Genomic DNA, 27,490 nt, shown 5'->3' on the forward strand with positions numbered 1-27,490 from the left:
TGCTGCTGGGAGTCGTTCATCATCCCAGAGAGGAAGTAGGAACACCACTACTTTTACTAAACAATTGACCCTCCAACAGTCCTTAGCGAGGAGGATGAAGTACGACAGCAGTCATCCTGAAGCAAAACGTATAACTGAGACCTTGACTGCTATGTTGGTGTTAGACGTGCGTCCGGTATCCGCCATTAGTACAGTGGGATTTAGACAATTGATGGAGGTAGTGTTCCAAATCCCGTCTAGATTCCACTTCACTAGGCAGGCGATACCGAGACTGTACAGAAACGTCAGAAAAAGTGTCCTCAGTGTGATGAAAAATGCTGTTGTACCCAATGTCCACTTAACCACGGACATGTGGACAAGTGGATCAGGGCAGACTAAGGACTATATGACTGTGACAGCCCACTGGGTAGATGTATCACCTTACGCAGCAACAGCAGCAGCGTCACCAGTAGCAGCATCTCAGAAACGTCAGCTCGTTACAAGGCAGGCTACGCTGTGTATCACCAGTTTCAGTAAGATGCACACCGCTGACAACCTCTTAGAGAAACTGAGGGAAGTCATCGCCCAGTGGCTTACCCCACTTAGACTCTCCTGGGGATTTGTGATATCTGACAACGCCACCAATATTGTGCGGGCATTACATCTGGGCAAATTCCAGCACGTCCCATGTTTTGCTCACACAATAAACTTGGTGGTGCAGAATTTGCTGAAAAGCGACAGGGGTGTGCAGGAGAAGCTTTGGGTGGCCCGAAAAATTTCTGGCCACTTCGCCATTCAGCGACTGCATGCCGAAGACTGGAGCGCCAGCAAACACTCTTGAACCTGCCCCGCCATCACCTGAAGCAAGAGGGTGTGACGCGGTGGAACTCAACCCTCTATATGCTTCAGAGGATGGAGGAGCAGCAAAAGGCCATTCAAGCCTATACATCCACCTATGACATAGGCAAAGGAAGGGGTATGCACCTGACTCAAGCGCAGTGGAGAATGATTTCCGTGTTGTGCAAGGTTCTCCAGCCCTTCGAACTTGCCACACGTGAAGTCAGTTCAGACACTGCCAGCTTGAGTCAGGTCATTCCCCTCATCAGGCTTTTGCAGAAGCAGCTGGAGAAAGTGAAGGAGGAGCTAAGACGGAGCGATTCCGCTCGGCATGTGGGACTTGTGGATGAAGCCCTTCATTCGCTTTGCCAGGATTCCAGGGTAGTCAATCTGTTGAAATCAGACCACTACATTTTGGCCACCGTGCTCGATCCTAGGTTTAAAGCCTATGTGGTGTCTCTCTTTCCGGCTGACACAAGCCTGCAGAGGTGCAAAGACCTGCTGGTGAAAACACTGTCAGCTGAAGCGGAACGTGACATGTCAACAGCTCCTTCTTCATTTTCTCCCGCAACTGGGGCTGCCAGGAAAAAACGTAGGTATCCTAAGCAACCCGCTGGCAGTGATGCAGGGCAGGCAGGACCAAGTTTGGACATCTGGTCTGGACTGAAGGACCTGGCAACAATTTCTGACATGTCTACTGTCACTACATATGATACTGTCACCATTGACAGAATGGTGGAGGATACATCGGTTACAAGCATCCAAGTAGGCATGTCAGACAGTCCATACCTGTACTGAAAGGAAAAAGAGGCAATTTGGAGGCCCCTGTACAAACTGGCTCTATTTTACCTGAGTTGCCGCCCCTCCAGTGTGTACTCCGAAAGAGTGTTTAGTGCAGCCAGGAACCTTGTCAGCGAAAGGCGTAGGAGGTTGCTTCCACAAAATGTGGAGAAGATGATGTTCATAAAAATGAATTATCAACTCTTCCAGGGAGACCAGCCTCGAGAACTTACAGAGGGACCTGTGGTGGTGGATTCCAGCGGGGACGAGTTAATACTCTGTGAGGATGAGGATGTACACAACACTGAAGAGGGTGAGGAATCGGTGAATGAGGAGGATGAGGACGACATCTTGCCTCCGTAGAGCCAGTTTGTGCAGGGACAGATTAATTGCCAGCTTGTTTTGTGGGGGCCCAAACGAACCAATCATTTCAGCCACAGTCGTGTGGCAGACACTGGCGCTGAAATGATTGGTTTGTTAAAGTGTGCATGTCCTGTTTATAAAACATAAGGGTGGGTGGGAGGGCCCAAGGACATTTCCATCTTGCACCTCTTTTTTTTCTTTGCATTATGTACTGTTTGGGGCCTAGTTTTTCAAACTGCCATCCTGTCTGCCACTGCAGTGCCACTCCTAGATGGGCCACGTGTTTGTGCCGCCCACTCGTGTCGCTTAGCATAGCCTTTTGGACATAAAAACACTATTGTGAGGTGTGAGGTGTTCAGAATAGACTGGAAATGAGTGGAAATTAAGGTTATTGAGGTTAATAATAGCATAGGAGCAGAAAAAACAACACATTCTTTGATTTTAGCTGTTTTTATTCTTTTTTTAAAAAAAATACAGATCCAAAACACAAAACCCAGAACCCAAAACACGGAAGGGTGGTTTTAGCAAAACCAATCCAGATCCAAAACACGAAGAAAGATCCAGATCCAAAACCAAAACACAAAACACGAACAGTGGCCGGTGCACACCCCTAATATCAAAGTAACTCCATTATTCACATCCAAATTAAATCAATAATTGTACCTGACAGTACATTAATACACGCACACACATGAAACAGTATAACATAAATACAGCCAGAACCCAGGATCGTCTTATGGTCAACCAGGGCCGGATTACAGGGGAGGGGGGTGACAGGGGTGGTCACCCAGGTGTCCTCACACACATGGTCCTCACATGGGTTGGTCTGATCCTGTAATAAGGGGCTGCCATGGCTCAATGTCTGCATGCACAGTGAGTGCATACAGTGCAGAGCGGCTCAGAGTCCCCTCATTAGCGTCATATGCCAAATCATGTCTGTGACGCTTATGTGGGGACTCACTCGGGAGCTGCTCTGTGCTATATGCATTGTGAATGCAGAACACAGAAGAGCTGTAAAGTTTAAAGTCCATGGAACCTGACATTCCACGGGAGGAGAGAATGCGGGGGGCCAGGGTGGTGATGATATTACTGTTTAGCAAACAGAGGCACTGTGGGGCTTATTGGGGGTCACTGTGGAGCATACAAGGGGGGCACTGTGGTGTCAATTTTATTGGAGGCGGCCCCCACAAATTAGTTACAACATGGCCCCACAAACCTAATTCCGGCCCTGCGGTAAACAGAACATGTCAGTGATCAACATACAGTACACAAATCACCACAGTGACTGCCATACAATACACACGACATCGCAGTAACTGCCATACTATGTAAAGCACGTTTTTTTTGTGACCACCATAAAATATGGAGAGTATTTGTGAGACCATCTTACATTTCAGAGAACATTTTTGAGTCTGTCTTACACCAAAAAGAGCAGTTTTGAGACTGTCATACAATACAAAGAGCAATTTTGAAGCTGCCATAAAATACAGAGAACATTTTTGTGACAACCATACAAAAAACAGAGAGCATATTTTTTATTACCATACACATAATTATCAGACAGCGTCATTGTACACGTCACCTGGTTGAAATACACACTGAAGTGATCACAGTCCTTGCGGCAGGGTATGGTCAACCTCAAGTGCTGCGTTCGCATCCGATGGTGCTCGATGTATCAATGGTTTCAAGCACTTCCAGGAGATGATGTGCGCAAGTGGGCGTCTTATGAATGGCTGGTGGGCGTCTGCATACACAAAGTGATCGCATGCCACGACAATTCTGGGTGTGCTAATGCCTTGCCGTGCAATCGCCAGCCTTGCTGGGCGTGTATTTGCATACGCAGGGTGTGAGCGACTACATCTAGCGAGCGGGCCTGAATGAGCTCCTTTGTTCCCAAAACGAAATGCGCTGGTTGATCCTGTTTTTCTCACCAAGGGAGACTTTAAACCATGGTTCCAATTGTCTATTGGACATTCACGATCAGGAACTAGGTGAACCACTCTGTCTTATTTATATGCGTTCTGTCAAGTTTTTTTATTATTATTATTGGGCTTTGTCACCCTTGAATTGGAATTCTGAGAGGACTACACCATAAGCTTCATTTAATTCAGATAAACTTCACAAATTCTCCTTTTAAGTACGCATAATACTCACCTCAACTTTCACCAATCATGTGTATTGAATTACTGCACTATCAATTTCCTGTTCCATTGTTTTAGGTTTCTTATGTAGATCCATTACTGGGCAGAATCGTTTAGGAGGAGTTACTTTTTCATCTATACAGTATTTCGATATTCTGTATTGTTAATAGCGCATTGAGGGTTTCGTGTTTTATACAATTAGGTCTGCATGGTTAAAATGTTGACACATTCAAAATGTCGGGATTTAACATGTCAACACCAGAGTGTAGACATTCATAATTTTTTTTAATGATTTTTAGAGTTAGGCTAAAATAAGCAAAACAAAGTGTCAACATTCTGATGTCGACATGTTGAACGACAACATTATGAATGTGTCAGCTTTTTAACCATGTAAACCTACTTGTATGTTGACATTTTGGGTGCTGACCTAATGCACATGTTGACATTCTAACTATAGACATTGAGAACTTGTCAACATTCTGACTGTCGGTCTTCTGAATGTCGACTAGTCATGACACACCCTGTTTAATTTACTTTTAGTTATGTTTAGTTTAGATTTAGTTATGTTTTAGTTATTTCCCTGTTCTTTTCACAGTAAATCACAGTACTTGCTCACTTTTCCTCCCACAACTGATAATCACATCATTGTGCCCTGTCCTGTGACATAATGCTGATATGTAGCATCATTGTCACAGGAAAATAGCGCATTGCGTCACTCATCACACCCATGTCCTGTCCAGTTCCAGTCCTGCGCTCTCCCTGCCCTGAAGTGCCCACACATAGGTGCTCTGCTAGAGCTGGCACGGCTGTAGTCGGCTGGAGGAATGTGTTTGGGGAGGGGGCGCATCGCCTCACCAGATCAGCCACTGCCCAGTTCACAGCAGTAGTGGGTGGCATTTGGGATACTTGACTGTTTTCCCAGGATCTCGGAGTTCTCCCCCAAAATCGAGAGGCTCCCAGAAATTCCAGGAGAGTAGCCGAGTATATTGTAAATTTTATCCTACAATCTTCGCTAACAGAGAAGGACATTCTACAACAAAAATGGCTGCGGCTATATTATTATGGATTGGCGCCTTTTTTTGATTACCCTTAATCTTTTTTAAATTAATTAAATTAATGTGTGGCTCTCTTGAAGGTTAGAGAGCACATATGTATTAGGTCCCATCACTCCTCTATATTGTATGTAGCTGACATCAGGGGGGTTAAGTTACTAAAGTGAGAGTTTTTAGAAGTGAGTTTTAGAAGAGGAATTTTGTCCAGGAATGATGATGTTCGTCCATGCAAGATGACGTTTTGCCTCTTTCTGAGTTCCGTTTTTTTGGAGGGAAAAATCCGAACTCAACGTGCAAACTCGAACCTATCCGAGCCTGCACATCCCTAGTTTGAAAGTGTTTTGTCTGCCTGGGTATTGTAGCTGGGTACACACTGGGCGATATATCGGCCGATCAGTTAACGGCCGATATAACGGGACTGCGACGGCGATATATACCCCTGATATATCTGTGAATGACGTAGTTCACAGACATCACATCTGATCTGCAGCACAGCAAATATCTTCAGATCTATCAGTGGACCGGGCTGTGTGTATGGGCGGACAGCCGACTGACCGCCCATACACTTGCTGTAGAGACCGCCGGTGACTGACAGCTCAATTGGGCGGACAAATTCAAATGCCCTCCCTGTTGTGAGGTCAGGGAACACACATCAAGTGGCCCAACGATAAGTCTGTATAAAGATGTGTTCATGTACATCTATCCTCCGTGCGCTACAAGTCACGTTACACATAACGCTTGAGCATGGTGTAACTCTGTAGCGCCTGGTGTCTTTTCATGCAACTTTTTCCCTTCAAATGGGTCTTATTCGCACAGCGATGCGAATGTGAAAGACACAAGCAGCTTCTGCTAATTAAAATGATATGCAGCATGTCTATATATAGTCTGTGTGCCACTGCTAGTGTATCTGCATGCGAAACGCTACGTTACAGTGTCACAGCCGCTGACACTATAGCATAGCATTTCAAATGGTAATGGAGGCCAAATGAGTGAAGGTGTGCATGAGTTGAGTGTTATTAGTAGGATGAGTATAGACATGAGTCCTTAAGCCAGAGCCATGACTAGACTTTAAGGTGCCCTAGGCCAGAAAGAGCATTGCTCCCCCCCTCCCCATTTTTTAAATAGGGGCATAAGATGTGTACCCGAAAAAGAGGTGTGGCCTCATGGGGAAGGGCCATGACGACTGAGGATTTGTCCCGTATGATAATGAAGGGGTACCAATCCAGTTGTACCACTGTTATCCAGGTATCACTGCTACACAGTGTGAATCGAATGGCTGCAGTGATGATACACAATAATTATTAGAGATGAGCGGTTTGGATTCTGTGGAATCCGAACCGCTCCGAACATTGGGGATCCGAGTCCACCCGAACCCTGTTCAGGTGTTCACCGCCTGACTCGGATCCCCGTTCGGGACCGAACAGCGACCGCCTGATATCGGATTCTCACTAGAGAATCCGACATCAGGGCTCCTATTGTGTAGGGCAGACCGCTGTGATAGTGGTCTGCCCTACACAGAACAAACACACAGCCGCCAGCGGCAGCTGTGTGTTTGTTACAGCAGCCAATGAGAGTCACACAGACTCTCATTGGCTGATGCACGGAGGGAGCCGGCTGGAGCTCACTCAGGAGCTCCGTCTTCCGGCTCCCTCCTCAGCGCGTGGATGCGGAGCGGACGGCGCGGGAGCGGGGATTCAGGTAAGTTTTTTTTTTTTTTTACTTGTGTAAGGGCCGGGGGTGCTACTGGGGGGAGGGTCTGCTACTGGGGGTGCCGGGGGGGCCATACTACTGGGGGGAGCCTGCTACTGGGGGGGTCTGCTACTGGGGGGGCATACTACTGAGGGGTCTGCTACCGGGGGGCCTACTACTGGGGGGGCCATACTACGTGGTGGCCTACTACTGGGGCAGCTGCTAATGGGGGGCATACTACTGGGAGGGCATACTACTGGGGGGCCTGCTAATGGGGGGCATACTACTGGGGGGGCATACTACTGGAGGGCATTCTACTGGGGGCACTGCATAGGGGACCCTACTACTAAGGGGACTGCATAGGGGGCACCACTGCTGGGGGCATTGTGTAAGGGACACCACTACTGTGGGAATTGTGTAAAAGGGGCACTACTGTGGGCATTGTGTAAAAGGGGCACTACAGTGGGCATTGTGTAAAAGGGGCACTACTGTGTGTCGTAACATAAATAAGAGACACTACTTTATGGTGTAATGTGAATCAGGCCCTATGTGCGGTGTAATGTGAATAAGATTGTGCACTGTGACTCCTTGGGCCGTGGCCCACTATGTAAACAAGTACTGTGACTCTGCTGGCCGTACCCCACTGGGTGCGTGCACTACTTTTCATTTCTGCCACTGCTGTGTGGCAATGTGTCATAGATGTGCTTTATACTGTGGTGTCTGTGTCGTTGTGCCGCTGCTTTGTCGCTTAGTAACCAGTCAGCTCACTGCAACCTTTGGCCAATAATGTTGAAAACAATATTATAAGCTGTGAGGTGGTCTAAATTGACTGGAAATTAATGTTATTGAGGTTAATAATACTCTAGGAAGAAAAAAAAAGACCAATTTATGTTTTTTTAGCTTTTTTTTGTAAATTTTTGTAAAAAAATCCAAATCCAAAGCCAGTCACCGCAGTTTGGCAAATCCAAATCCAAAGCCGGACGACAAATTAGAACCAAATCCAAATTCGGCAAAAATGGTCCGGCGCACATCCCTAATAATTATGCAGTATAACTCACCAGCTATAGATGTAGGAAAGCGCCATGCACAAGCCTGGAGCAATGTAGATCACTGACTAATGGTACAGAAAGAGTGCTGCTTGTAGTGTAGCAAATATCACTGGCGGGGAGATCCGTATATATGTACCCTGTGCCAGACAGCTGAACTCACTGGCAAAGGTACTTAAGGTGTGCTCGTAACAACTGAGAGGTCATAGGTTTGAGTCCCGGGTATGACAGTATTTTGAAATGTGTGTGTTAAATAAAAGAGGATGTGACTGAAGGTGCTTGGGGAGGTGGCTAGATGGAGGGTGGTTGGCCAAGGAGGTGATAGGAGCAGTCAGGAGATGCCAGGGATTAAAAAAAAAGAAAATAACAAGCCCAAGCAGCGACCCCTGCCGTGCGGTACCCTGTGTGGTGGCACATGTCACACCACGCTAGTTACGGCCCTGCCTCAAGTATTGTATAAAGTAGATCATTGATCTTTTGTGATGACAGAGCTGAATGTGACATGGACAGTGAGGGGGGGGAGGAAGCTACTATAAAACTGATGTAGGAATACTCATCTATACAATATGAAGATCATTTATCCAACTTGCTATTGATAAAATATAAGATTTTTTTACAACTAAATTCTGACTTAAGCTAGTGTCACACAGGTATTTTGAACACTAAGTGTCCTAATTATCATTAATTATTTGCAGCAAATTCCCCGAAAACACCTGTTTTTGGGGGATGCCGTCAAATATGAAGTATCCCCAAGATGTCCTATGGAGGGATAGCAGCAGATATCTGTGATGTCTGCCATGGTCCCTCCACTTCTGATAGCAGCCGCAGCTCCCATGAGGTTGGTAGCACATTATACATATGTCCAATTTTTAAATCATAAGTATTTGGACTGGTAGCACAAAAGAGTATTTCACAGGAGGACCCACATAAACCACCATAAATAGGAACCTCCTTTATAGACAATGTGTATAATATGTTGGGTTACATCAAGGTTTGAGACTTTTATAATGCATGGAGGAATGGGGAGAGAACGGTTACATATGAGACAGGGATTACCAGGTTTTAGAGAAATGATCCCTCTAATGTCCATTCGTCCTTCTCTGTACCTTGTTGTGTTCTGCAGACCTCTGGTAACACTGACAAAGAGACTGAAGAAGAGAAGCAATTCATGAACATCTTTAAGCAAATTGCAGGGGATGTAAGTAACAGATAATATCGTATGTCTCATGCACATCACAATGCCTTAGGCAATTTTTTTTACCTTTATTTAGGGCCTAATTCAGAAATTTACATAAATTCAATATTTACGGAAATCTCAGATGTTTACAGATTTGCGCATATGCTGGAGCCGCACTGTGCATGTGCAGAGCTGTTTGACATGACATGCTGCCGGCATTTAGGAAGCGGTGTCAGGGAGTGTTCCAGAAAACGGGAGTGTCTGCTCGTTTTCTATGCGTGCCAAAGCCAGTGGCTGCGTCCTTGGACTCAGCTTCACTGGCCCCTGGCATTGTAAAATGCCAGCCATCCTGAGTAGACTGAGGGTTACTCAGATGTCCGGTGTTCACGCAGTTAATCTGGGTCTTTGGTTGCTGCAGCGGATCAGAGAAGCCAGCAGTGGGCGGCTTTTTACTTAAGTCGCCACCTGCGGCTTTTGCATATTTTAGCACAGGCGCTGCGTACTACATTGCAGCGGCTGTGCTATAGCATCCATCTCTGAATCAGGTCTTTAATCTGTATTCCCAGATAGCCTGGGACTTAATTCTTCTCACAGCATTAAATGCCTGCAGAAAGTGGTGGGTGTGGGAGGACACTGTGATATCACAGAGATTGAGGCTTCTAATTGGTATTCCCACACACGGGTTTTACGCAGGCCTGTAGGACAAACTGTTGAGTCCCAAATAAAATTGCTGCATGGAGTAGCCATTGGGACTTCAGTGCTGAAGCACTGCTTTAAATCTTATAATTGGCTGCCAATTAGAGAACACTTTATTCCCTTTAGAGGCTCATATTAAGGCACTGTAAATAGTAGAAGCCTGAGCAATTTCGAATCTGAAATACAAACAGAGACCGGTGCTTTTTCCCCCATGTGCCACACGAAATGCTTAAAATGTTTGAGTTGCAACATGAAATAATTGTGCAAGCAGAAGGTACCTCTAAACTACCCCATCCAATTCCAAATGACTAGTGATGCTTCCATGGTTCCAATGGTTCCGTGTAAACCATTATATTGCATATTCCGGATAGTAGTGGTAAAATTAAGAAATATACATATCTGGACATAATCACAAATAAAAAAAATTATATTAAATACTAATGCGTCTTCATCATTATAGTATGATGAAGAGGCGACACACACATTTGAAAGCCTTGGAGTGCCACCTCTTCAATATACTTTATTGGAGTACTAGTTGCTCTGGAGGGCACCTTGGCAAGTATAACCCCTTACCTGCAGAGCGCAGGTTTATCCTTGCATTAAAAGCAAAAGAACTTACTGTATAAAACATTTTCACATAATACAGAATTAACATCACCCTTGTGAGGTACAGATTTTACTCTTGTTAGTTCCCGATTGGGACAACAAACAATAAAAAGAAAGGCTATTTGCTGGGGCGCACATTAGCCTTTCTTATTCTTGTTTGTTGTTGTTCTGTGTTAATTTTTGTGCTTTGGGAGCACCACCAACACCACTAGATATGATATACTCAGAGATGTAGGATAGTTGGTTAATAAATATTTATCTATATCTGGTTCTGTGCGGAATCTCCTTTCCTGTTTGCCCTATAGTTCCCCATAGGGGTAAGGTTCTGATGTCGACCAGTTCGAAACACTGTAAGCGACAAATGGTGTCACCCAATGCATTTTGTCATTCGTGACTTCTTCAGGGGTGTCTTTGAGAACAGAAAAATGGGTGTCTCAGTATATAACAAGTATAATTTACATTTTTTCTCAATGCTGTACATCATTATATTTATAAAATCATCATAATCATTTTATATACAATACCGCATATTCATTCATTTTTAGTTTCCAAAATAGGGGTTAGGTATGGAAGCTTTAAACGGATCCAGGGGTTAAGTATGGAAGCTATAAATGGATCCATATAGACCCATTTAAATTCTAGACAGACATGACTGTATAACTCCTATCTTTAAAAATACACACAGAGTCAATGGTGTCAATTCCAGGCAATTTCTATAACATCCAATGTTGTCTCAATAATAGATATCATTTGAATATTGTTCCTAACAGCACCTCAACTCAAATGACGTACAATTGGTAACATAGAGGGTTCATTCCCTGTTAATTTAGTGTTGGTTAGCTGTGGGACTCATAATTGGTAATTGGTACCAGGTTAATGATTTTTCAAAAATTGTTAAAAAGAATACTCACTTGGTTTTAGTGGCTCAGGTCTCTCAAAAAAAAAGTTGTATAGTATATGCTTTTATAGGTTGAGATTGCTCTTTAATCCTCTAGTAACAGTTCCTAATGGATAATAATTCATTATTAAATCTTACACCTTTCTTTGATCCTGTTCGATTAGTTAAAAATAATCTATTGGGTGATTCCATTTGTCGCTCACAGTGTTTCGAACTGGTCGACATCAGAACCTTACCCCAATGGGGAACTAACAAGAGTAAAATCTGTACCTCATAAGGGTGATGTTAATTCTGTATTATGTGAAAATGTTTTATAAGTTTTGCTTTTAATGCAATTAATTTGGTTTTAATAATTTTATTGAATTTTGGAAAATTATTTTGGGTGTACTCTGCAGATGATATAATTACATACTAATCATATCATCAGACACATGACATTACACAGTTGATTATATAAATACATTTATTAAATTACAGCTATTCATAACCATTGAATATTAGAAAGCTAAATATTAACAGGCGCTCTCTAAAAACTAAAAAATCCTTGGATGATTTTTATTTATTTTTTTCTCTCCTCTTTTAGAAAATTGCACTGAAGGGTGTACTACAGGGTTCCCAACCACGGTCCTCAAGGCACACTAGCAGTCCAGGTTTTAAGGATAGCCATAGTTAAGCACAGGTGACTTAATTAGTACCTTAGTTGATTTAACCATCTATGCTTAAGCATGGATATCACTAAAACCAGGACTGTTATGCTGCATACACACGTAAAGATTTTATGTCCAACCATCCAACTAGTTGATTGGTTGGAATGAAAATCTGGTAAGGTATGAAAGCAAATGACAATCGGCAATTTGCTCCCAAATGCCAGGAAAATGGACAAAAACTGTTATTTGAACAAATTTTTTTAGATCAAACATTTAACAAACTTGTCTGACGACCATTTTCATCTGTTTTCTGGCATTTAGGAACAAATTGCTGATCACCAGTTACTCCCATCCGTTACCAGATTTTCATTCCAACCAATCAACTAGTTGGATGGGTTTGACAGAAAATCTTTACGTGTGTATGCAGCAGTAGCGTGCCTTGAGGACCGAGGTTGGGAATCACTGGTGTACTGATTACTCCATTTATGTTTTGCCTTTTTCTAGGATTTGGAAATTAGTGCTGAGGAACTTCAAACTGTTCTGAACAGAATAGTTAATAAACGTAAGTACCATTCTCTCTGTGATATCTGTTTGCAGTAACCACAGTGTTTTAGAAAAGTAACCCTTGAATATTAGCGCTCCCAATTGTGACTTTAAGTTGTTGAAAAGCTGCTGCCAAAAAAACAAGACTCTGCCAGTACTTCTAAAGCTAGAGACTAAAGTAAAAATGTGACTGCGCTAATACAACAACGCAATCAATTGGATAATAGATTAATTTATTTAGGTAAATAAGATATGCATGTGCTGTATTAATATATATGTGCAATACACATTATAATAACAATACATTTAAATGAAAATTATTTTGTAAGGATATAAAAATAAATTTAAATGCAAAGAATAAAAAATGGAAAATTAAAAAAAAATTAAACATGAAAAAATACAAAATACAGATACAAATAAGAATCTTGAGGTAGTCCTGAGCGTCTTAAAAAAGCTTATACATATAAAAGTTCAATAAGAGCTTGTGTTTATAATTGATCCAAGTTGTTTGGAAACAATACAATTGTTTTTGCATATGCACATGTGTTTGTGATTAACACAGTCAGAGTCACTGGATATATCGCTCCTTACAAGGTGTGGAAACGCGTTGAGCAGATTTTTAAACCTTCAGAGTCAATTGACTACAAATACAAGACTGAATTTATTTTGCCGGAGCACTAAGAACGGATCTAGCTCCCCACGCTACATATACCATCGGGGTACAGGACCCTAGGAGAGCCGGTCAAAATATCTGCACTTCTGAAGCCTGACCGGCCGCCTATCCATATACCATACAAGCAGTGAGATCATGGCACAGGGGCATATCTACCCATTGGCCAGGATGGCACTCACCAGAGGCGCCGACCAAAGGGGGGGCGCTGCCCGGCAGTGCCACCAGTAGCCAAGGGGTGGACAAGTCCCCCGGGCCCCACAAGTGTAGGGCAGACCGCAGTGAGAGCAGTCTGCCCTACACAATTTACAAACAGACAGCCGCCAGCGGCGGCTTTGTGTTTGTAATAGCAGCCAGCTAATGAGAGTCTGCCTGACTCTCATTAGCTGCTGCGTCGTCCATGGAGGGAGCCAGCTGGAGCTCACTCATGAGCTCCGTGATCCGGCTCCCCCTGCAGCATGTGATGGGAGAGACGTCATACGTCATGACATCTCTCCCATGCAGAAGAAGAGCGGGCCGGGACTTGGACAGAGGCGGTCGCATCAGGAGCGGGGACCAGGTAAGTTGAATTTTTTTTTTGTTCTTTGTGTGTGTGTGTGTGTGTGTGTAAGCCTGGCATGGGGGTGGGGGCACTGAAATAGGGGTTGTCCGCTACTGGGGGCACTTTATGGGGGGGTGCCCGCTACTGTGTTGGGGTGGCCACTACTGGGGCAATTTATGGGGGTGGCCACTACTGGGAGCACTGTATAGGGGTGGCCGCTACTGGGGGCAATTTAGGGGGGGTGGCCACTACTGGGGGCACTATAGGGGGGTCTACAACTGGGGGCACTGAAATGGGGGACTACTACTGGGGGCACTGTATAGGGGGGGCTACTACTGGGGGTAATGTATAGGGGGGACTACTACTGGGGGCACTGTATAGGGGGGACTACTACTGGGTACTATTACTGAGGGCACTGTATAGGGGGGACTACTACTGGGTACTTATTACTGGGGGCACTGTATAGGGGGGACTACTACTGGGTACTATTACTGGGGGCATTGTATAGGGGGACTACTACTGGGGGCAATGCAGCATAGGGGGGATTACTACTGGGGGCACTGTATGGGGAGGACTACTACTGGGGGCAATGCAGCATAGGGGGGATTACTACTGGGGGCACTGTATAGGGGGGGCTACTACTGGGGGCAATGCAGCATAGGAGGGATTACTACTGGGGGCGCTGCATAAGGGGGTAGGGGGCGCCAGTACATTACATTGCCAGGGGCGCTTGGATCCCTAGATACACCCCTGTCACGGCAATCCAAGATGCGGCAGCCGGGCAGACAATCTCACCACCATACTCAAAAAGGAACATACAACATACTGTACAGTTCCTTTTTACCAACTACCTTATCTGCAGCATTTTTCCGGAACCTTTTGAAAGGAGAGACACTCTACCGATGACGGCATGAGTAATACAAAGTGGTTGAACTCCCTTTTTTTCATTCATACAAAAGTATTTTTAGATTATGCCAGCATAACAAAAATTACACCAGCCATTGCATATTTAATGAGTCTTATGACGAATGAATAGATAACTTGGATCCGAATCCAATAGATTTTTTTATATATCCAGTGACTCTGACTGTGTTTAATCACAAATAACACATGTGCATATGCACAAACAAGTGCATTGTTACCAAACAACTTGGATCAATTATAAACAGCTTTTATTGAACTTTTATATGTATAAGCTTTTTTAAGACGGTCAGGACTACCTCAAGATTCTTATTTGTATCTGTATTTGTATTTTTTCATGTTTAATTTTTTTTTAATTTTCCAATTTTTATTCTTTGCATTTAAATGTATTTTTATATCCTTACAAAATAATGTATTTAAATTTATTGTTATTTTAATGTGTATTGTGTATATTTGTACAGCACATGCATATATTTTTTACCTAAATAAATGAATCTGTTATCCAATTGATTGCGTTGTTGTATTAGCGCAGCCAAATTTTTACTTTATACCACAGTGTTTTAAGAAGAAAACATTGATTCAGACAGTCATATCTAAAATGATATAAATAACACACATACAATCTACACAGTTTCTTTCAATTTCATTCCTTTTTTAGATTAGAATTTTCAAATGATTTAAACTATAATCACAACAAAACTATTGTAAATATGAAACTAGGATAAACATGAAACTAATATGCTTATTATTGCCTACAGCTGTCATAGAAAAGCAGACATTGGCCGATGCAGTAGGTCACAATCAAGTTTTTTTCATTTCAAATTCAGCAGTTTATAACATGATTTGCAAATTTTTATCTTATGGTGCAAATAGCCCCATAAGGTACAGCGGCAGCACAGCATTAGATAAGTAAACACCAGCAATCCCAAAGCAACATAACCTATTCATCCAGTTGGGCTCCTTAAATATCTGGATCTATTGAGCACAATCAACAACAGGTGAATGGGACATCGCCACTAAGTCCACCTCTGAATTAGGCCATACCAGGTAAGTTACCACTAGACCACCAGGGATGTTTTGGTCAACATTCTAAGCATGTAGTCAATTTTGACATGATGTATGAAGACGTGGTCAGTGTCGACATTGCAAGCATGTAGACATTATCACTATGTCAATATTCTCATGTCAACACACAAGCCGATAAAACATACCACACCTATTTATTTGGGTGAGAGTTTGCATACATCATATTGAGCAAACCTTACTGAATCATGAGTCAACCCAACCCAATCCGATAAATCCTCCCTCACTAGTTAATTTTCAAACATTACATTTCAGTTAATTGGTGATATTACTAATAACTCCTGTAAGTTAATAAATCATTAGTGGTATGCATAGGCCAAGACAGACCTATTACATCCGGTATTGAGAGTTGCAGGAATTGTGCAGTGTACTGTATGTATAATGTACAGTAACTAGAACTCTGTGTTTATTCCTCCATTATTAGTTTGTATTCCAGAGTTGATCTTTTACATTGAGACTGTAGTAATGGTTATGTAGGCAAATGTTATTACACTAGATATTTTCATTCAAAGTTTGGATTCAATTTGTGGTGTTAACATTTACGATTTTGACACCATAATATAGACATGGTCAACAGACAAATTGTCATGTCCACAACCAATTTTCAGCATAACATGTCAATATAATTTTTTATTTTTGTTTTCTATAGACAAATCCCTGAAGTCCGAAGGTTTCACTCTAGATTCTTGTCACAGTATGATTGCTCTGATGGATGTATCCTTGTCCTCAATATTGTCTAACTAAAGCATGTGTTAGTGACATACCAGGGCCAAAAGTAGGATATCTGTCACCCGGTGCAAGGCAGTAATTTTGCACCCCCTCCCTTCCGTACCTGGATTTTGTCCTTGCTCCTCCATAAAGCAGTGCACTAGTCAGAAGTCCCTGGTATAGTGACTTACATTATGCCACACACCATAATGCCCATTACACATTATGCCACACACTGTAATGCCTATTACCAAAGTGCCACTTACATATTTGCCCGACACCATTTTATGCCCCACAGTAAAGCTGGCCACACACTACATCCAACCAGCCAACTTGTTGATTGGTTGGAATGAAAATCTGGTAAGGAATGAAAGCAAATGACAATCAGCAATTTGCTCTCAAACGCCGGAAAATGGACAAAAACTGTTGTTTTAACAAATTGTTTAGATCAAACATTTAACAAATTTGTCTGAATGACCATTTTCATCTGTTTTCTGGCATTTAGGAGCAAATTGCTGATCATCATTTACTCCCATACCTTACCAGATTTTCATTCCAACCAATCAGCTAGTTGGCTGGTTGGACAGATAATCTTTAGATGTATGGCCAGCTTTAGGCTTCTAATTACTTTAAAATTACCTGCTCATTGTCAGGGGTTCCATGCTCGTTATCGGGGGTTTCATGCTCATTGCCATGGGGTTTCATGCTCGTTGTCAAGGGGTTTCATGCTTGTTGCCAGGGGGTCTCATGCTTGTTGCCAGGGGGTCTCATGCTTGTTGCCAGGGGGTCTCATGCTTGTTGCCAGGGGGTCTCATGCTTGTTTCCAGGGGGTCTCATGCTCGTTGCCAGGGGGTTTCTGCATCTTCTCCTGGCAGTGTCAGCGTTCCCGGCACTTCCGGGAATGCTAGGTGCATTGTGCTAGCCTAACAGACACTAGAGGCCCAGTAGGACCTCTAGCATCTGTCTTCTCCTCGGTGGCGGCCATTTTTGGATGGCCGTTTTCAGCAGAGCCCATGCGAACTGAGCCGTCCGCATGGAATCTGCAGCCAAAAGTCACCGCACACTACAAGACTGCGCGTGGTATGCAGAGGTTGAGTCATCCCCTGCATTCCAGTACCTCTAGGCCCCCCCTAGTTGCGGCCCTGGACATATGTACTCATATTTATAGTGTAACTGCAGGAATAACATGTAGCCTTTTCTTCAAATTCAGAATAATTAAATAATTAAAAACAAACTATTCAAATGTTGCTCAGTGAGAACTGCCACACATCTGTGAAAGTTCATCCCACCTTACTGAACTATTTCAATAAATCACAGGTTCTCAAACCCTGTTCTCAGGACTAAAAACAGTGCATATTTTCTAGGTCTCCTCTCAGAATCACAAGTGAAACAATTAGCTCCACCTGTGGCTCTTTTCAAATGTGTCAGTGAGTAATGAATACACCTGTGATCCTGCTAGGTGACCTGGAAAACATGACCTGTGTGGGGTCCTGAGGACAGAGTTTGAGAACCACTGCAATAAACTATTTGCCCTATTAGCAAAAATTCATGTTACAGCAGACTTAGAACCTTTATACTATAGAATTTATTTTCCACACATTTGTCCTCCTATTTTCAAAATACAGGTCACCAAATCGAGCATTAGTGTTTTAAGCTCACATACAATTGCATATTTTTTCAATGCTGATGCACTTTTTGCTTGATCGATTTTAACCTTACGAAAGGCTCTCCCTAGCACTTCTAAAAAGCGTTGTGACTCCTTAACTTTAGTTCCCACAGACCGATGGCTGTGGGCGGCTGAATCTGCAGGAATTCCAACACCTTTGGAAAAAGATCAAGCAGTGGCAGGTAAAGCCGTGCAGAATTGTTACTACTAGATTTCTAATGCTGGGCATCCACTATACAATTATCTGTCAGATAACTGTCCAATCTGGCTGGTTGGAATGAAAACCTGGTAATGTATGGGACCCAATGACAATCGACCATTTGCTCACAAACACTGGAAAACAGACAAAAATGGTCGTTCAGACAAATTGGTTAAAACAGACAAATTTAACCAAAAAGTTGTTTTTTGTCCGTTTTCCAGTATTTAAGACCATATGATCAACTGTCATTGGGTCCCATACATTACCAGGTTTTCATTCCATCCAGCCAGATTGGACAGATATCTGACAGATAATTGTATAGTGTATGCCCAGCATAACACGTTCCGCTGTGATTGCTGGTACAAATATTGGAACAATTAAAATATTATCTTATACATTGTTTTGTTTGGAAGCAGGTAAGATCCCTCTTCCCCACTAGTACCAATCCAACCATTATTTACATTTGCTGAATATATTACACAGTGACACATTTTATACTATATTAAAAATGAAATTTATTTATATATTATTTTCCTTTTCACACATGTATGTATTGGCTTAAGTTTGAATAAATTTACTGCAGAGTCTATTCATGGTCTGAAAAAATGTTCTGTTTCATATTACAAATGAGGCAGGGAGGAACGTGTCACATCAGAATGAAAGTGATGTAGGGAAATGATCAGTGTGCAGCAATTTGACTAATTAAAACAATTGCAAACAAGTGGTCTGAATGAGAAGTGCCCCCCTTCACAGACTGATAAGCGATCCAACGGAGAAAATACTCCGTTCTGTAATGATGTAAATATTAGCACCCTGAATTATTAGAGGTCTTTTAGTTATTTTCTAGGTCTAATAAATAATGTACTATTTTTTTTATTTCTAGAAAATATTTCTGCGATACGATGCAGACCAATCAGGAACAATCAACAGTTATGAGATGCGTAATGCAGTCAATGAAGCAGGTGATGTATCATTAAATCAATGGCAGAGATGGTCACACACAGGATGTAGTTTGGAAGCCGACGGTCTAAATCCTGACCACCGGCTTCCAGACTTTCTAATCCCGGTGTGGTACTACTGACAGGCATCGAAAACTCAACGTCTGCGCTGCGGGGAAGGCGGGTTAGGTTTAGGGGGGAGGTTAGGGTTAGGCACCCCTAAGGGAGGGTTAGGGGGGGATTAGGATAGCGATACTTACCTTAGGGACGATCAGGATTTTCACCCTTGCCGGGCTGCCGCTGATGGGATTTGAACCGCCGGCCCTGAGTCCGGTGGTAATACCTACTACACCCCTCAAACCACGCCGGGATTAGAAAGTCTGGAAGCCGGCTGTCGGAATTTAGACCGTCGGCTTCCAAACTACATCCCGGCATTGAGGGCTAGAGAGGCTTGGAATGTTAGGAAACGGTGAGGGTAGAAATTGACTTCTGCATTTTCAGTCAATAAAGCCCAATTGTTACCATGGTGCTCTGGTGAACCCACCGCATCTGAGATGTTTTGTAGAGCTACAAGTTTTAACACCTGTTTCATTTATGGAACTCTTAATTTGCAAAACAGATAATGAATTTAATAAATGTGTCTTCTAGATTTACATTGACCGGAAACAGAAATTAAAGCATACAATTTGAGATTTTAGGAATCAATACAGTTTTCACCTATAAAGCATGATGGGTAAAAGGGCAGTCTAATACGACAATCCACTGCGGTTCAGTTAAAAATAAAGTGTAATGGAGGAACTCCTCTTTGGCCTTCAGTGGATAGCTATACTTAATATAAAGAAAACAAAATTGTACTTATTGTGTATACACCAACTGTGGCCTAGGACCCGGCCCACGTGGCCAATATGGCGGCTGCGACAGGGGTTAACCCTCATGCTGCGGTGCCATTTTCAAATGAACTAATAGGCTCCAGTTTAAAACAATCTACTAGTACCTGAACCAGTACATATAGAAACAAGATATTTATTAATCAGACTTGTGCCCAGTATAAAATGCATAGATAGGTCACGTTGAAAAGTGTATAAAAAGTATTTTACTAGAAGGCTTTGCAGCAGCACTGCAGTGCCTTTATGTGTAAAGCCGGGGGCTGAGCACCAGAAAGAGTATACAAAATGTGTATATATTATAGTGTGGTTAATATATAGAAAATAATAATAAACGCACTTTAGAAATGTATTTCACATGTATTTTGTTTTATAAGGCTTATTGTCATTTGGGACTCTCTCACATAGAAAGTGTTAATGTGAATACCTGTAACCTGAGATCAACAAAAGCCTAATGTTAATTTAAAGCATTCAATAGGGCGTCTCATGTTTGTCTTAAGTTGGGTACACACTGACAGATATATTGGCCGATCAATTGATCGGCCAATATATCTGCTGCCTGTCGGCCAGTGTGTACCCGTGATGTCTGTCAACGACATCGTTCACAGACATATCGCATTGGCTGCGCTGCACAGCCGATGGACAAATATATCTGCAGACATAACTGTCCATCTGCAAGTGTGTACGGGCGGTCTGCAGACCACCCATACACGGGCAGCAGCAGCCGCAACCGCAACCCCCTCTTACACACTGAACACAGATGATGGTTGTTCAGTGTGTTCCACCAACCATCATCTGCAGATATATCTGTTTAGTGTGTACCCAGCTTTAGTGTAAAATGTACAGCAGGTATATTTGTGGAAGTCAGATACTAATTATATTGCTGCTTAAATGACAAATACTTTGATTCTGGGTGGTAGATATATAAAAGGAGGAAGGTAATTGACCAGTTTCTGTGAAATGTGAGCTGTATTTATATTTTGGGAGACAGTTGTCCGATTTGCCTACTAGTCACACCCTGCTGTATTGTGTCCTCTTAGTATATAAAAGGCTGATGTGCCTCTGTAGAGTGTATCCTTTGAACATCAGGAAGGATTGTAGTTCTGTGACATCTGTATTCTGTCATTGTCCCAAGCACCTTTAGCAAGGAACTTGTTTTTTTTTTAAGACATTGAGCAATAAACATCTGGTCTGACGCCTGCATCTGCTTGTATCCTGTGCCTACCAGAGTAGCGCCAAACATTACTCTGGTTATTCAGCTGTCCTGGATGGAGCCCAGCATCTCCAAACTGAAACCCTTTTCCAGTTACCCATTGCAGACTGCTTCATAGTAAGGAATCAGTGGGAATTAGCAGACACCAAACAGGAAGTTGCAGCAGTGTATCCACCCATACCCAGAAGTAGGTGGTTACCGGTGCCACTGGTAGGAGACTGTGTGGAACGAGTGGTAAAAGGTGACGGTTAGGAGTGAGTTACCTGCCCACTAAGCAGTGGGAGGGGTCAGTAACAGGTGGTTACTGATTGTTACAAGGGAATCTGCAGGAGTGGTGATGTAAACCCACTCAGGTTACTCAGAAATAAGTAACCTCTGTTCTATCAGTGTCAAAAATATGATCGCCTGGCAAGTGAGGTCATCCAGTCACACCGACTAACAGAAAAAGCACAGAATTCTAATGTAGTCAATATGTCGACAATCAAAAGTTCACCTTGTTGACTGTCATAATGTCAACTTGGTTAAAATGTGAACAAGAAACAAAAATGTGTGCTTTAAAATGATATATCTATGTAATAATTGATAGAAAATGTAAAATTAACATATAATATTGTTATAATGCAGCTTATTACTGCAGCCCCTACAAGAAGTCTTATTACCTATACCATGGAACCGAATAATAAAATTAAAGATAAGGGTGCCTGAACAAAGCTGCTGAATGTAAAAAAAAAAAAAAATCCAATTAGTCACAAGGTAAAAATCCAGCTATAAATAATTGTGGGCTTACACTGGTGGGGAAAAGATATTATATGAAAATTTTATTAATAAGTGATGGAATAAGCTTTAAGCAGATGGCATTCAAATAGTTAACAGAAATATGAGAATTGTTTAGTTAGCAGAGCATATTTGTTGCCAAATATTCATAGTGTATTAAATAGGTATATCCGCCACCCTCTAATCCAGATATATTAGGCAGCTGACTCCCCTGGATACCTTTATCCTTATGAAAGGTATATCCGCCCAGTCTGGCATACAGACTAAACAATGAACTCCAGCTCGCTCATTTGACTTAAGGCAGCAGTCACAACAATCCAGCACGGCATTGTCTCTGGACAGTGACAGGGACTGTCTCACAATTGTGCCGGCAACCCTGCTCTGAGCAGCCGCTAGACTCGCCAACTTTCGGTCTGCGTTCCAAATGAGTGTCATTGACGCGCTAATCCGCCCTATGATACAGTGGTTTCATCAAAGGACATCTGGTCACACCGACTAATAGGAAAAAGCATAGAATTCTAATGGGGGTGTAGTCATTATGCTGGCAAGCAAAACACTCTTCTCATCCTCCTACTCTACTACATCTCCTCTTGAACCTATACCCTCACAAATTAGTAAAGCTCTATCTCCTGTGCTCATCCCATCCTTAGCTAAAATCTGTAATCTCTCCTTCTCTACTGGTATCTTTCCATCACTGTTCAAGCATGCAGTGATCACTCCCATTTTGAAAAAAAACCCAAAAAACTTCTGACCCTAGCTCTCTCTCAAATTACCGTCCTATCTCCCAGCTCCCTTGCCCCTCCAAGCTACTGGAGAGACTTGCCTACACTCTCCTCACACACTCTCTTAACACCCACAAATTATTGGACCCACTTCAGCCAGGCTTTCGTTCCCAACACTCCAGAGACAGCACTGACTAAGGTAGTAAATGATCTGATCACTGCCAAGGCTATAGGCCATAACTCACTTCTAATTCTTCTAGATCTCTCTGCTGCCTTTGACACTGTTGACCACTCTCTTCTCATACAGGCACTACAATCCCTTGGTATTCGAAGCCACAACCCTTTCTTGGTTCTCATCCTACCTATATAATCACTCTTTCACTGTTTGCTTTTATGATTCTAAGTCCACTTCACTACCTCTATCAGTTGGAGTACCGCAAGGCTCAGTCTTAGGTCCTCTGCTTTTCTCAATCTATACCACATCTCTTGGCAAACTAATCAGCGCTTTTGGTTTTCAGTATAATCTGTACGCAGGCGATACTCAAATTTACCTATCCTCCCCAGATTTGTCACCATCTGTGCTGATCCATGTCACTGAATGTCTCTCTGCCATTTCATCTTGGATGGCATCTCGTCACCTCAAACGTAATATATCCAAAACCGAATTAATTATATTTCCACCGGCCCATAGTAGTTACCAGCCTGATATCTCTATTACTGTTGACAACTCAACAATCAACCCCAACCCACAAGCTTGCTGCCTAAGTGTCATCTATGACTCTGAACTGTTCTTTGTTCCCCACATTCAATTTGTCTCAAAATCATGTTACATACATCTAAAAAACATAGCTAAAATTCAACCACATCTTACACAAGACACTGCAAAAACTCTAATCCATGCACTCATTATTTCCTGCATCGAGTATTGCAGTAGTCTCCTTACTGGTCTTCCCAAAAAGAGACTTTTGCCACTACATTTCATTTTGAATGCAGCTGCGAGGCTGATCCTTCTCGCCAAACGTTGATTGTATTCTTATCCACGCTGTCAGTACCTCCATTGGTTACTGGTTTTTTACCGTATTCAATATAAAATACTTACACTCACAGATAAAGCTATTAACCAAACCACACCAACATACATCTCTTAACTTATCTCAAAATATCTTCCAACCCGACCTCTCCGCTCTTTAAAAGATCTGCGTCTCTCATCCTTACGCATTCTTGTTCCCAAGCACGACTACAGGACTTTTTTCAGGCTGCACCTACCCTGTGAAATGTCCTCCCACGCACAATAAGACTTTCCACTAGTTTCCAAACATTCACACGTTCTCTGAAAACTCACCTCTTCAGCTTATTAGATTCCAGGATCGCCTACATAACCTTTATAGCTTCCCTATCTAACTCCCTTCTTATAGTATACTGTACACATATCACATTTTCTCTTTTTTTTTATTTCACATCCTCCTAACCCTAGGCCAACTTTCCAGTGTGACTGGATCATACAGCTCACCAAGAACATCTGCAATTGGGCTGGGCCAATTTGCAATAGGTAGCCCCTATCCTTGTGTATCAACACCTATTTCCCTATAGATTGCAAGCTTGCGAGCAGGGCCCTCTCACCTTTATGTTTGTCTCTTACAACCCAGTTTTGTTCTATTAATATATATAAAAAGCAAAAGCACTATCTGAGAGCAGCTGGTAAAGAGGTTGTCAGCCCCTAAGAAGACTAAAAATGGAGAAAGAATGAAATACCAGTGCTGCGTGAATCACTGAACTCTAATTAGAGTAATCAAAATGGACGGCTTCTAAAAAAGAATTACATGTGTTTATTAACATCAACTAGACAATGAACATCTAAAATTACATGAAAATGCTAATATTAATATAAATCAATTGGGAATTAGATGGATCGTGTTGGGCATCCACACATGAAACAATAAGTCTCAATAATAGTCAATCAAACTCCTTTAGAACAATAGGACCCATAAATGCAGCAAATATTACCAGTTCAGGATCACACAGTTGGTTCAATCCTTAGCAGTGTTGACCGCAGATGATTGGGCTGATGTAAATCCTACGGAAGCTGGACTTCAATATACCCAGCGAAACGCGTTGAGCGATTAGGTGACATATTTGGATCTACCACTCAAGACTCCATTTGGATTTATATCCGTGACCCTGGACTGAATTACCCCAGTCACTGGCAGTTACACAGAATACCCGGAGGATTTACATCAGCCCATTCATCTGCAGTAAATACTGCTAAGGACTGAACCAACTGTGTGATCCTGAACTGCTACACAGAATATCCGGAGGATTTACATCAGCCCAATCATCTGTGGTCAACACTGCTAAGGACTGAACCAACTGTGTGATCCTGAACTGGTAATATTTGCAGCATTTATGGGTCCTATTGTTCCAAAGGAGTTTGATTGACTGTTATTGAGACTTATAGTTTCATGTGTGGATGCCCCCACGATCCATCTAATTCCCAATTGATTTATATTAATATTGGCATTTTCATGTCCTTTTAGATGTTCATTGTCTAGTTGATGTTAATAAACACATGTAATTCTTTTTTAGAAGCCGTCCATTTTGATTACTCTAATTAGAGTTTAGTGATTATGCAGCACTGGTATTTCATTCTTTCTCCATTTGTTCTATTAATGTTGTTTCAAATTGTAAAGCGCACCGGAATATGCTGCACGATATAAGAAACTGTTAATACATAAATAATAAATAAAAGGTTGCCTCATAATGTTGACGGTTAACATTTTAACCATGTTGACATTATGACACCTGCAAAATGTCAACTCAATCAAAATGTTTAATAGGGTTAGGCTTAAAATTGGGTCTACATTTTATCAGTGTCGGCATTGTGGTTTTGACCTTCTGAACATGTCGACATTATAATGTTTATATAATGAATGTGGACAAACATACCAAACCCTCTTAAAGATAAAAGGTTGGAATGATGGTGTTAGGAATAAGAGGAAGAGGAGGAAGGAAAGAAAGGGTCAGGAAGGAAATTAATAGTTGGACTAATTTTCATATTTCCTTTCCTAGGTTTCCACCTGAACAACCAGCTGTATGACATCATTACAATGCGTTATGCTAACAAGCATATGAACATTGACTTCAACAGTTTTATCTCTTGCTTTGTGCGCCTGGAAGGAATGTTTAGTAAGTTGCTCTTTTTTCCTCCAGATAGCAATATTATTCAAAACATAGGCACCTAGTCAATAAAACATAGATATTACATAATTAAATATTTAGTTACATGCCTAGCACCCTAGTTTTTTGGCAGCTGTCATAGGGCGTTTCAATTTCTATCTATCTATCTATATATATATATATATATATATATATATATAATGTGTGTGTGTGTGTGTGTGTGTGTGTGTGTGTGTGTGTGTGTGTGTGTGTGTGTGTGTGTGTGTGTATGATATATATATATATATATATATACACTATGATTAATCCAGTAATTTAAGAATGTTTTGCCTTACTATATGCTATTTCTTGCCATTATTTGATACAGGTATTTAGGTATTTTTGAAAAATGTGTTATTTTCTATGAGGTCAATCCAATTGGGTGCGAGTTTGTTTCCTGAAACTCACAGAATTTGCACAAATGCACGCACCTAAGACTTCTCCAATCCAATTAAAAATCCCTATTTGCTGTATTTGCAGCGAGGATTGCGAATTATCTTGGGACAATGCAATGTGAGAGAAGTGCATCAAAGAGTGTGGTGACCTGTCTGGACCCCAAAGATGTATAATTTTGTTAGCAGACTGCTAGTGAGCATAAAGAAAGTACTGAAGGGTTTTAAATAGTGTCAAATGGCTGATTTGTACTTTATAAAAAAATGTGGTTAAAAGAAAAAGGTTTGCTTTTTATCAAACAAATTAAACGAAAAAAATGCAAAAAAAAAAAAATACTAAAGAAGGTGATTTTGGGGTAATTTGAGGCCAGTTTATTTTAAATTTATTATTTTTAATACAAAAACAACTAATTAAACATGGGGTGCTTAAACGAAAGGAAAAAGTTGATTTTGGGGTAATTTGAGGCAATTTTTATAACCCCCCCCAAAAGATGCAATTATTAAACTAATTAAGCTAATTGGAAACTTCCTAGTGCCTAATAAGTCATTAGGGGAAGGGGGGGTTCTTCAAGTGGTTCTGAACGAATTCCCAACGTTTTAACCTTAAAATGAAGATTTTCCCTACTATCGCTACTATTAGGTGCGAACGGAAAAAGGCGAGTTTCTGCTGACTGGTTCAATGCAAGTTGCTAATTGGATTTGCAGAGAAAATGGCACCTTGCATCTCACAACTCGCACCTAATTGGATTGACCCCTATATGTTCTAAGTGAGGAACCCTCTACTTCACTCACACTCTTGTGGAGCACTGGCTCCGCCCAGTATTTTATACAGAAATACCATTAAAAATTTACTTTTTAATATCCTTACCATTCAACACACAAAAATATTTTCTTCTAAAAATGTTCCCCCCTTTTTTTTTTCCCTTTGCAAAATAACTCCCCTTTATAAGTGTACATTATATACCTATATCCATGGCGTGCACCACTGACACAAACACATTTCTCTTAAACTAATACTTTCAAAATCAAGCACACTGATGACATTTTATTGTCATCCGACTACGTGAAGTTAGATACTTCTCCCCTATCCTGTGCGAAATCACCCCTCAAAC

At 41.8% G+C, this 27,490-nt stretch overlaps 1 protein-coding gene across 4 annotated transcripts in view; it reads left to right on the forward strand.

The window, feature by feature from the left end:
• Window positions 1-27,490, forward strand: part of CAPN3 (calpain 3) — a 140,424-nt gene that overhangs the window by 102,830 nt on the left and 10,104 nt on the right. For all 4 annotated transcript variants that reach the window (XM_088471193.1, XM_088471194.1, XM_088471196.1 and 1 more), the window contains 6 exons: window positions 9,011-9,085; window positions 12,416-12,473; window positions 16,319-16,383; window positions 18,157-18,225; window positions 19,126-19,204; window positions 25,840-25,956. In XM_088471193.1, the coding sequence (XP_088327319.1) occupies window positions 9,011-9,085; window positions 12,416-12,473; window positions 16,319-16,383; window positions 18,157-18,225; window positions 19,126-19,204; window positions 25,840-25,956 (463 nt within the window). The remainder of the gene's footprint in view (window positions 1-9,010; window positions 9,086-12,415; window positions 12,474-16,318; window positions 16,384-18,156; window positions 18,226-19,125; window positions 19,205-25,839; window positions 25,957-27,490) is intronic.

This window comes from Taudactylus pleione, unplaced genomic scaffold, assembly GCF_031769625.1.
Source record: "Taudactylus pleione unplaced genomic scaffold, aTauple2 ptg000113l, whole genome shotgun sequence".
Classification (NCBI taxonomy): Eukaryota; Metazoa; Chordata; class Amphibia; order Anura; family Myobatrachidae; genus Taudactylus; species Taudactylus pleione.